This window comes from Fukomys damarensis, unplaced genomic scaffold (genome assembly GCF_012274545.1).
Source record: "Fukomys damarensis isolate Sample0158 unplaced genomic scaffold, DMR_v1.0_HiC HiC_scaffold_36, whole genome shotgun sequence".
In the NCBI taxonomy this organism is placed as follows: Eukaryota; Metazoa; Chordata; class Mammalia; order Rodentia; family Bathyergidae; genus Fukomys; species Fukomys damarensis.
Window position 1 is genome coordinate 28,280,773 of NW_022900948.1, and position 12,178 is coordinate 28,292,950.

The 12,178-nt window shown below is 34.5% G+C and overlaps 1 protein-coding gene across 1 annotated transcript in view; it reads right to left on the reverse strand.

Annotated features, from left to right (window-relative positions):
- Window positions 1-12,178, reverse strand: part of Shoc1 (shortage in chiasmata 1) — an 83,801-nt gene that overhangs the window by 46,715 nt on the left and 24,908 nt on the right. The window contains exons 6-10 of the mRNA XM_010639338.1: window positions 10,474-10,630; window positions 10,174-10,285; window positions 8,743-8,869; window positions 3,795-3,896; window positions 2,056-2,206 (exon numbers count right to left, since the gene is read on the reverse strand). Coding sequence (XP_010637640.1) covers window positions 2,056-2,206; window positions 3,795-3,896; window positions 8,743-8,869; window positions 10,174-10,285; window positions 10,474-10,630 — 649 coding nt within the window. The remainder of the gene's footprint in view (window positions 1-2,055; window positions 2,207-3,794; window positions 3,897-8,742; window positions 8,870-10,173; window positions 10,286-10,473; window positions 10,631-12,178) is intronic.

Here is a 12,178-nt window from a genome sequence, read left to right on the forward strand (position 1 = left end):
TTTTTTTTTTTTTTTTTTTTTTTTTTGCTACTGGGATTGAACTCAGGACCTAGCTCTTGCCAGGCAGGTGTGGTGCTACTGAGCTAAATCCCTGGCCCAATGCAAAATCATTCTTAAAGAGAAGGTGAAGATATACTTAGGGCCCTCAGCACTGGCTCTTCCATTTTCTGGTTTGATGCCTTCTGGAGACCATTAATGAATTCTAGAGACTTTACTCCAGCTTTTTGTAGTAATCCAAGAGCATTCTTCTCTGACAGAGGAGCCAATCATAAATAAATTCAAAACCCAGTATACAGCTCCCATAATTTCCAGTCCTAGAATATTTCATTAAGGAATTGTAGATTTTCCTATGACTTTCCTGAAAGTGTATTATTTTATAACACATTAAATTCCAAGATTACAGTGGGAAAGTAGTAATGGCTACGTTCCCATTGTTGTAAGTGGCAAAAGAAGCAGGACACAGGGTAAATTTGTTCTAAGATAATAGACTAATCTATCTTAGAAAATATTATCTGTGTGCCACATGGTATAAGATAGCAACAAAAGCTATCTCCAACTGTGTCAAAGGTCAAATATGCTGAGCTATTAAGCTATGCAATTTTGGCTCAAACTAGAATACAATGATCCTGCAATATCAATTCTAGGGCTACAGCTCACTCCGTACAGTAACGGGGTAATGACCAGATTTATGGAGTAAGCTTTGGTTTAACATGTCTGGTTTTCTCAGCACTGAGATTATATCTAAGGTGAACAGGGTTAGGGGATGGTCTCTGTTAGAAATGGGATGGGATATGACTCTTGGTACTCCTAGAGGGAGTAAGTTGGTGGCCAATGTACTGGTCACCCACTGTGCATGTTATTCTGTGATCCTTGGCTGTTTCTGTCCAGATCTATGACAAATATTTTGGAAGACCTATAAGAACCCTGTGAAGCAGGCACAATTATTACCCAGTGTCACAGATTTAAAAGCTGAGGCACAGAGCAATTTAGCTCACAAAGTTAGCACGTGATTAAAAACAGATTGCCTGGCACTAGTTCAGAGCTTTAAACCACTTATTATTGGCAGACCCCCCCCCCCCCAATTGTGTACGTTGAAGTCCTACTCCTAGGTACCTCAGAATGTAACTATATTTGGAGAAAGGGCTTATCAAGAGGTAGTTTTAAATGGGGTCATTAGGGTGCACCCTAACCCTACGTAACTGATGTTCTTTTAGGAAGTAATTAGGGCACAGACAGAACAAAGACTCCATGAACACAAGGAAGAAGATGGCCATCTATAAGCTAAGGAGAGAAGCATAGAATGAAACTGGTCCTGTGGGCACTTTGTTCCTGAACTTCTGGCCTCCAAAACTGAAGAAATAACTTTCTGTTGTTTCTACCACTTAGTCTGTGGTACTTGTTATGGCAGCCCCAGCAAACTAATAAGCCATAAACTGTCTTCCATGGCAATGAGTGTCAATAGAGGCCTCGCCACTGCCAAGTGTTCACTGGCAATGTCCTAAGCATAACAACTCAATGTCAGGATCTTACAGTTTTCAAATTATTTATTTTTAATGGTAATATTTTAATATTCAAAATTCTAAATTCATAAAAGACTGTACTAGCAAAACTTTCCTACCCATATTGCCAGGTTACCTAGTTACCTTCTGGACACAACCAGTGTTGTTCTTCACATTCCTTTCTAAAGATACTCTATTTATAAAACCAAATACGTACACATATATTCATATATTCCCTCCAGTTACTTACAATAGACACTGTATTAGCACTTACATTTTTTTCATATAAGTATCCTGGAAATTGCCTTTATGTGGACATATGCATTAAGAATAGCTTGTTCTGCCAGGTGTGGTGGTACATGCCTGTAATCCCAGCATTCGGGAGGCTGAGGCAGTAGGATCACTGTGAGTTCAAGACCAGCCTGGGCTACACAGTGAGTTCCAGGTCAGTGTGAACTACATAGTGAGACCCTGTCTCAAAAAACCAAAAAAAAAAAAAAAAAAGAATAGCTTGTTCTGAATTGCAACTTGAGTTCTAGATATAATCTTTACTTACATTTTTCTAAGAGAAGAAAATGGAATTGTCTGAAGTCTTGTATGCAAGGAGACTGGAGAAAATGAAAATGTCTGAAGTTCTAGACATAATGAATTTACTGGGGAATGTTGGCTTGTTTGGTGGAGATGAGTTAGTGCTCTTTCTGACTCTCCTGGAATATATATGAAAATTTAAAAGTTACTTAACATAAGTAAAATAAAATTTAGAGGTTTTTGTAAGCAATTATTATGTTTGATCATTTTTTACAACAAAATATTTCAATAAAAAGAAACGTGGATTACTTGAGATAGAAAACAAGACCTAAATTTTCATCTATATAAGGATTTACATATATGGAGTCCACCAAACAAATGTATAATGCTTCAGCAGTTTGCTGTATTAATAAATATCTGGAAGCTAATGGCCATCACTTTGAGCATCTCTTGTAAGTGTAGAACCCCAAGGTCACTTGCATTAATCTCATGATGTTACAATAAATTTAGTAATAAAATATTTATACAAGTTTTTGGCAGACTTTGTATATCACATGGTATCTCAACTGTAATAGTGGTGATTTTTTTCTCAGTACTGGGGATTAAACCCAGGGCCTCACACATGCTAGGAAAGCACTATATCATTGAGCTATATCCCTAGCCCTTTTCATTTTTTATTTTGAGACAGGGTCTTACTAAATTTCCCAGGCTGATCTCAAATTTGTGATTCTCCAGTGTCAGCCTCACAACTAGCTGGGATTACAGGTGTGAACCACTGAGCCTGGTAATCGCAATGATTTTGGGGAGGGGTACTGGGGATCGAACTTGGGACCTTGAGCTTGCAAGGCAGGCGGCAGCACCAATGAGCTAAGTCCCTGGCCCAATAGTGGTGATTTTAAAAAATACATTGATGATCCCCCATACCAAAAAAAAAAAAATTGCTGAATAAACTTTACTGACTTTACTTATTCAAGATAAATTGAGAACTTCACATGTAATAATGGCTTTCATTCTGACACCTTATATTGTCAGTACTTGTGAGACAGTACTGTTTTTATCTCCATACTAAATATTGGTGATATGAAGCTAATATTATTATAAAGAATAATTTTTCACCTTAATAAGTCTTGATTTCTAATAGCCCAGCAATGAACTATAAATTTATAGATTGGGCTTGAGAAGTGAAATCTCATTTATTGTTAAACAGTGTAGTTTTATCATTTTCAAACTTCCAAATAGATTATTAAATAATCTATTTGTTAAATATTCAAACTTCCAAATAGATACAATTATAGGTGTAACTAAATAACAGCATCATCAATATACTTAAGAAGCAACACAACTTGGCACTATAGTGAAACAAAAGGTGATTTTGAGGTTTCAAATTTTGTAAGATAATAATATAATGACAGCAGAGAATGATAGGATTCCATTAGAGAATTAAAAAGTTAAATTTTTAGAAAGTGTAACAAAGATCAGCAGTATTATTAATAAAATGTTATTTACTGAACTATAATATTTTATTAAAATTTCTACTTTTACATTAATACTATTTCCTCCATTCTTGTTCTCCAATCACCTCTCTATATTATTCACTTTTGATGCAGATAGGATTCTAATAGTAACAAATACAAAGAGGCAGATTAAAGAAAAAAATGATAACTAGAATTATAATAATAAAATTTTAAACATGAAAACTGATTTATAATAGACTGTGAATATATAGGTAATCTTTGATAAGTTCAATGATTTATTCAAAATTTCTACTTGGTTCACTGCCCTCTGATTCACTCCAGCTTTGAATAGTTAAAATCTCTGTGGAGCTGCATTTTGTATCTTCAACATCAATTCTATGCTTGATAGGAAGATCTAAAAAAGAAAAAAAATTCTACTATCAACAAAAACACCATTAAATTAGTTTTTAAATAACACTGTTCATTGGACCTTTTCCTTTTAAAGTACCACATTGCTTTATTGTAGATCAATTTTCCTGTTAGAGAGGAGTGTGTCAGTTACTTTCCTGTCAATGGGATAAAATACCCAACACACCAAACTTAAAGGAGGGTTTACTTGGGTTCATGTTCCAGAGGATTCCTTCCATGTTTGGTTGGATCCAAGGCAAGAATGGCATGGTAGAAGGGTAAGGTGCTCATCCCAAGGCAGCCAGGAAGGAGAAAGAGAAGGAGGCAGGGTAGGAGACCTAACTTCAAAGGCACGTCCCTAGCAATACATCTCTTCCAAGCAGTTACCACCTCCTTTTTTTTCATAATTCTGAACATTAAAAATTTTTTTAAATTTTATTGGTACATTTTAGGCATACAATATAATGACATTCATCATTGGAAATTTGTAACTTTACAGAATACATCTTGGTTCTTATTTCTCCCCCATTCCCCTGCCCTCCCTTCAACCCCTCCATCCCTCCCTATTAACAAAGACCTTGTTTCCATTTTTGCATTTTCTCATATTAATTACATTCCCTTCTTTCCTTTCCCCTTCCCCCTTCCCCTTTGCCCCTTTTCTTCCTATTTCACATTATCTATTGTACCTTTTGATCCTTATTTACACTTTCAATGCCTCACACCAGAGAGATTTCGGTGTCAGTACTGTTGGCCATGAACTCATCAGTGGAGTTAATCCACTGCTGAGTTTAGCGCCCCCAGGATCCAGTCATCTTCCAAAGACCCACCTCTGACCATGTGAGCCTTTTAGGAAACACAGATCAAAACCATAACAAGGAGATTTGGATTTCTGAAGAAAGTACTGACGTAAGAGGTAAACAACTATTCCTCTCTGCCAGCCCCTTTTCCCTCAAACTGCCAATCAAAATTACCAATGGAAAATAAAAATGGGAACATCTACAGAATTATTGGAAGCTAAAATAAAGAAGGTATTCAATACATTTCAAACTTCAAAAAATGAGAGCGCTTTGAAGGATTTAATCTTCATCCTTATAATTTTCTAGGCCCTATTTTTCTGGAATTCTACTTGTGGTGCTGGGAATTGAATCCAGGGCCACTCATCATATGCCAGGCAGGTGTTCCACCACTTAGTTCTATCCCCAGCCCCTGTCTATATTAATACTGTCATTTTGGTTTTTTTTCCTTTTTCTTTTTACGAATTGTCTGATATATTTTGCATATTGCTTTATCTTTTACTTTTGGTTTTCTTCAAATGCACAACTCTTATAAAGAGCATACACAGTAATTCCTTGATTGTAAGATGTACCTTTTCATATTTTGTAGTTTATGAAAGTGTGATTCATTTTACAATCAGTATGTACACTTAGAATGTTTCTTTTTTCTCTAAACAGTTTTATTAAATTGACAATGTGTCTTGAATTGGTGGGATCTCAGAACCACAGAAATATGGTAACTAGATTTGTTTTTAAATTTTAATCCAATAATGACCTCTCTTTTAATACAGAAGTCTAGCCCATTTATATTTATTTAGAAAAAGATGGACTTTTATAATTTTATTTTATGCTTCCAATTTTGGATGCTTTGTTTTGCACAGAACTAAATTTATTGTTCAAAGCTTTTTGTGACAAATGAACCCAAAGACATTTTGTGAAGTGAAGTAAGTCAGACACAGAAATACATATTTAATTTATATGTAGAATCTATTGAACTCCTAAAAACAGAGCAGAAAGGTGGCTACCAGGGGCTGGGGCAGAGGGATGGAGGATGGGAGAAGATACTGGTTAAAGGGCATAAACTTTCTGTTTTAAGGTAAATAAGTTTCAGAAATCTTATGTACAACATAACTACAATTAATAATGATATATTGTACATCTGAAATTTGCTGAAAGAGTAAATTGTAAGTATTCTCACTACACACAAAAAAGTAACTATGTGTGGTATTCCTACATTAATTTGCTTGTTTGTGGTAATCATTTCACAAAGTATACATATATGAAAACTTCATGTTGCATACCCTAAATAAGTAAAATTTTGTCTTTAAAATTTCGTTAAAAATTCAAATAGACTGAAAGAAGGCAGAAAAGGACAAATTTAGAAATAAAAAAATGAAGGGCCGGGGATTAGCTCAGCGGTTCTGCCACCTGCCTCCCAAGTGCAAGGTCCTGAGTTCGATCCCTGGTACAAAACAAAACAAAAATTTAATGGGCTGAGGATTTGGCTCAGTAGTTCCATTGCCTGCCTTGCAAGCGCAAGGGTCCAAGTTCGATCCCTGGTACCACACGTGTGTGTGTGTGTGTGTGTGTGTGTGTGTGGGGAGACAGAGAGAGAGAGAGAGAGAGAGAGAGATAAAAAATGAGACAAACCTATAACGCAATAAGAAGGAAACTAACCCAATTAAAAATGGGTGAAGGTTCTAAACATATCACTCCAAAGAAGGTGTACAAATGATGAGCAATTACATGAAAAGTTGTTCAACACCATTCGTCATTTGGGAAATGCAAATCAAAACCATAGTGAAAGAGCACTTCATACCTTCTAGGGTGGGTATTCAGAAAGTCAGGTAATTTTTGGAGAAGAGGCAGCAAGGTGGAGCCCCCATAGATTCTAGGGGAATAAAAAATTTGCAGCAACTTTGGAAAACATTCTGGAAGTTTCTTAAAGAGTTAAATATTGAGTCCATAGGATCTAGCAATTCCACTTTTAGGTATATACTCAAAAATGAAAAAAACATATATGCACAAAAATGTGTACATGGATGTTCAGAGCAAATTTATTTATAATACCTATAGAATAGAAACAGCCCAAATGTCTATTAAGAGATGTATGGAAAAACAAAATGCAATTTGTCCATTCAATGAATATCATCTGGCTGCAGAGAAGAATTGCTCTCATATCAATAAACTTAAAAATACTATGCTAAGTTTAAGAAGCCAGTCACAAAAGACCACATATTATATGATTCCCTTTTTATTAAGAGTCCAAGGAGATTCTATAGATAATTTTATTTATCATTTGATCATGGGAAATAGGAAGGGAGCTGTTACTTGAGATATACTTGTAGCAAGTACTTTCATTGCTGTACTAAGCAATTTTACTGTTACTGTTGTCCCAACCAAAGGTACCTAGGACACTGCTCTGTTCTTTCAACTGTTTGTATAACTTTCTGTGTTAAAAGTTCTCTAAGGCAATTATTCTGTTATCATTAATATAGCATCTGAGCCTAATAAAGGCTGGGAATGTAACAGTAGAATCACTCAACAAGGTCACTTGGCCTTACCAATAGCACTTACAGGGTTGAGACTCATATCTTGCTAAAAAGCACATGCTTCATTGTAGCAGTCACCTCTGCCCGGTATTAGCAGGCTATAGTGGCACAAGCTTCTTGCCCCTCCATAATTCGGCTGTGTTACATCAGAAGTAGTCCAATCAGCTAAATTTACTTCCAGCCAAGGTCAACTTGGCTCCAGCTAAATCCCTCCCTTCTGAATTAACAGTTTGTTCTCTTCAGCAAAGATACGCTTGTGCCCTTATTCTACAGTCCCACCTGCATGATACTTGTTATTAGCAGGTGTCCCAAGGCCTGCACAGTTTCGTAAAGAAAAAACACTGGATGTCCTGGGAGTCCTTTGTCTTTGCTGCCCAGAGTAGCTTAGATCAGCCGGAGACTCGGGTTCTCTCAAGTCTCTGTGTGTTTTTTCTATTTCTCACTTTCCTATTTCACGGATGTCGTACTGGCTTGAGGAGACCAGGACCGCTGCAGGGGTCTCTGGTAATGTACCCTTTCCTTTTCCCTATAGTCCACCCTGCAGTTTTGAACTCTGATGTACTTTCTAGTTCTGGTGTAGATTTGATGCATTTTTCTCAGTTGGCTTATCCTTTCTTTGCTTTGACTTGCAGACTGATCAGTAATGTCCTTGATTTAGTCTCATCTGTAACAATTCTATCAAGTCTGTGTTCTGTGGGCAGTAAGTACAGTATTGCTGTTGTCAACGGGTATTATAGATCCTCTTTCCATTCTTCCCTGATGTAATATAACTTTGATCATTTCAAATGAAATTCACGAGGACAGTTAAATGTGTGCTCAAATCATAATTTAAAATAACTCAGTAATACTTACTGAGATTGAGATGAAATCACCTAAATTCTAGGCTCTGATTCTCCCAGTTATGTGATTCCATGAATCCTATTCTGAGTGCCTTAACCATGCACCGCTCCAAGTTAAAATCAGTATAGAAGTTGACAGTGCTTTCATTGTATATATGAAAACAACTCTTTATAAAATCAATACAGTCATAGGTATTTTAGCTTTATTGTGTGTTTACTTTGAAATAAATTAGTTGAAGAGAAGTTTTTAGCCCAGAAGTAATACAAAGAAAATGACAAGGTTAGGGGTGCAGCTGCTGTGGTAGAGTGCCCGCCTACCATGAGCAAGGCCCTGTGTTCAATCCCCAGTCCCACAGAAAAGAGAAAACATAACAACATATTATAATTATAATATTATAATATATTATAATATTATTATCAGTAATAATCTTGAGATTTCAACATGTAACCTGCACAACATTTTTACAAACTTTAGAGGTTTAGAAGATATTTTATTAAATAAGGGCCGGGATAATAAGCATTATTGAGTAGTTTTATAATAAATACATTTTAAAAATTAATTCTTGGGCTAGGGATTTAGCTCAGTGGTGCCACGCCTGTGTCACAAGCACAAGGTCCTAAGTTTGATCCTCCTTACAAATAATAATAATAATAATAATATTAATAATAATAAGAAGAATATTTCTCACCTTCTTTGAAAAGTTTTTCATTTTCATCTATACAATTTATTTTCTCTGGCATTAAGTTTAATGATTCCTTCAGTTCTTGTTTGGGGTTTGTAGGTATTAATTCAAACTCAGAAGGAAAAGTTGGTAGCTGAAATAATATATAGTTTTTTAAAAATTTAGGGAGGTTTTCCAAGTAAATGCTTTAAATTTCATGAATGGATATGTATTTTAAATTGTGTGGTAAATTTTAAATCAAGCCCACATTCAATTTTCAAACATTATATATGTTTTTTTTTAAATAAAAGGGGAACAGCCAAAAAATGTTCTAATTACAAGTAATGCTGAGTAGTATCTTTTGTTCACTCATTATATTAGTGATGTACCACATCCCTAGAACCAGAAGTATCTTCTTCTCAGCTAATAGCAAAATTTTAAAATTCTAAATTAAAAACAACGATTGTAGCAAATAAGAGATTGTAGATGGGCAGAAATGAAAAATACATGATGGAATAGAATGAATCTTTACTGCACCCCATGGAATGTTTCTCTTTTATACCACAAAACTAGATTCCTCAACAAGTGAAACTGAATATATGCACAACTCTCAGAGATAACTGGGGAGGAAAAGGAGGACAGGAAGAAAGGGACCAACAGATGAATTAATATTTTTACTGCATGTTAAATTTTTAACTGCAAAGAAATCTTTTATATACACTAACTTCACTAGATGCACATCTTTTGACTGTATTAAGGAATGTCCCTAATTTAAAACACTTTCAGTTGCCCCCCAAAATATTTTAATTGACTTAATGAATGCATCTAATTTATATGGGCCTAAGTTTTTTAACTCATTACACTGCAAAAAGTTATTTGCTGTCTCAATTGCTAGAATTATTTATACAGAAATATAACAATTTTGGAATTGTATGCTAAAAACAAAGGGCTATTTTTGAGAATTCTGGATCTTCATATGCAAAGATGCTGTCTTCCTTATAGAAGACACTTTATATTCTTACTCCCTCAATGAGATCACTTATTTATAGCTCAAATACCATCTGTTTTGTGCATAACTCACAAATCAACATTTCTAGTTCTAGTCCCCAATTTTTAAATTACACATGACTATAATATCTTATGCCAGGTATATCAATTAAAATCATTGAGAGTAGTTTAAAAATTCTATATACCTATGTTGTACACTGGACCCATTAAATCATATGTCTGGGTAGAAGCCAGATTTAAACTTTTAAAAAAAATCTCAGGTAATTCCAATGTACAGGTAAGGCAGAGAACCATTATTTACAAGTCATTTGGACACTTAATTGATATACATTCCACCCATTATCAAATCTTTTAAATATGACATTGTAAAAAGTCATGTATATTACTAAAATTTATAAAAGTGTGATTCCTTACTTTTGTAAAGATATTATTGAAAGCAAATGTTACAACCTCACTCAAACCTACTGAATCTTCTAGTTTCTCCTCCTGGTAAATATTTTCTTTATCCACATAGAAATCTTTCACAGAAATTTCTAAATCTTCTTGAAAAGATAAACATTTCCTTAAAACAAAAAGCCCAAACATTAATTAATATTAAAAGTAAATTACATAGTAAATACAGACAAAAACAATGATTAAAATGAAAGTTGAGGTAAAGCAAAGGCAAAATATCACTGATAACATCTAAATGTGTTCATACAAAGAAATTTTTCTCCTATAAAATATTTATAGCACTAGATAATTAAATACCTGGAAAAATTAGCTTCTTTGAAATCTAAAAGGGGGTCCTTTATCAAAATTGGTTTCAAAACTGGTCTGCTCACTGGAGTATTTAAAGTTGGTAGCGGACTTTTATAGGACATCACATCATTTGTAGAAATTATTTCTTCATCATCAATATATAAATCTAAAGAAAAATTAAAAAATCTAAAAGGTATACAAAAGGATATAGATAGCTACTATTATTAGCCATTAGATATACTTGGGTTTTAAATTGGGTTTAAAAACACATTTTAAAAACCTTTAGTTCTTCATTATACTATGCATATAAAGCATGTAGCAATACTAGAACATAGAGAAAAGCTTAACAAATGTTAATATTATTTGGTACACTGAAGAGCAGCCGAATGTTTCAAAATAGTGGTACTATCACACTTTATCAGTAAAGATTAGTTCAACCAGTGGAGGGAAATATAATTTGCTTCAAAATATCCAGCAAAAGTTAAAGAAATAAAAGCTTTTGACTTTGTCTGATTCTAGTCTTCTCTTTCTTATATCTTCTTAACTCATACATAAGTTCCCTAATTTATCCCTGTAGACTGACTTGTAGGGAATGGAGATGGTCTACAAAATCTACAAATGAAACCAACTCTGATCTACCGTCCTAAAGTTACTTATAGATGGTTGCCATAAAGTTAATTACAATGAAAATTATATGGCAACATTATTTGAGAAGTGTTATATGTTCAGTATTAAGCAACACTACTGCTAATAATTACTGGAATAAATTTTTCCTCTCTATTCCTACTTTGTCATGTTTGGGTTACTTTAGAATCCTCACTAAATGTCTGGTAGCTTTAATTGTTTCTGAGAAATGGGAGGGGGCATAAAGTCTTCATTCACTCTTCAATAAGCTCCTGAGTGGAAAAGGAAAAGAAAAATGCATGTTCAGATAAGGAACACCTCAGAAAGTCAAACTCCACCATGAAGGGCACCACTTGAAGGGAGCAGCAATGGATGGGTTCTTTGTTTGGGTATTGGCCTTCAGTTAAGCGACAGTAGACTGTAGTGAGGGAGGAATTAGTATGGATTTTTGATGTAGTGATGCCTCTTATGGCCAACCACATAAGTGATGCGCGTGTGTCTAATAAATATGTAGTGTAAAGGAAGCAGTCAACAAACATCCCTTTGCTTGGGGCTAAATAGATATGTCAAAACAGAACCTATAATAGAAACCAACTTCTTAAAAGATTATTTATCTGAACCCGTTAAGTTCCTGATGATCTCATGAACAAAAGCTTTTCAAAACACACTAAAGACAGCTAGGCAGTCAATTCCATGTTTAAGGAGGACTTATCTGAAAAGTTAAAAATGTTTGTTTATATAATTCATTCTGCAAATATTAATGAGGCCATATTAATGATAAAAGAAGAAACTTCACTTTCCTCTTCAAAACACAGACTGTCCAGCCTAATCTACAGCCACATTCTGATACTTCTAGGAGTACATGGGGACTTCTCTCTGTAATTAAATCTTGCTTTCCAGCTACCCTTTTTTGATGGAGCCACTTGAGGGCAGCATCATACCACAACCAACGATATTATATTAATATAATTATATTATTATTATATAAAGACTTATTATGGGTGCTGTATCCGTACATTCTTACGGCTATTATAGCATTCTATAGACTTTTTTTTGTTTGTTTTGTTTTTTTTTTTTTTTTGTACTGGGG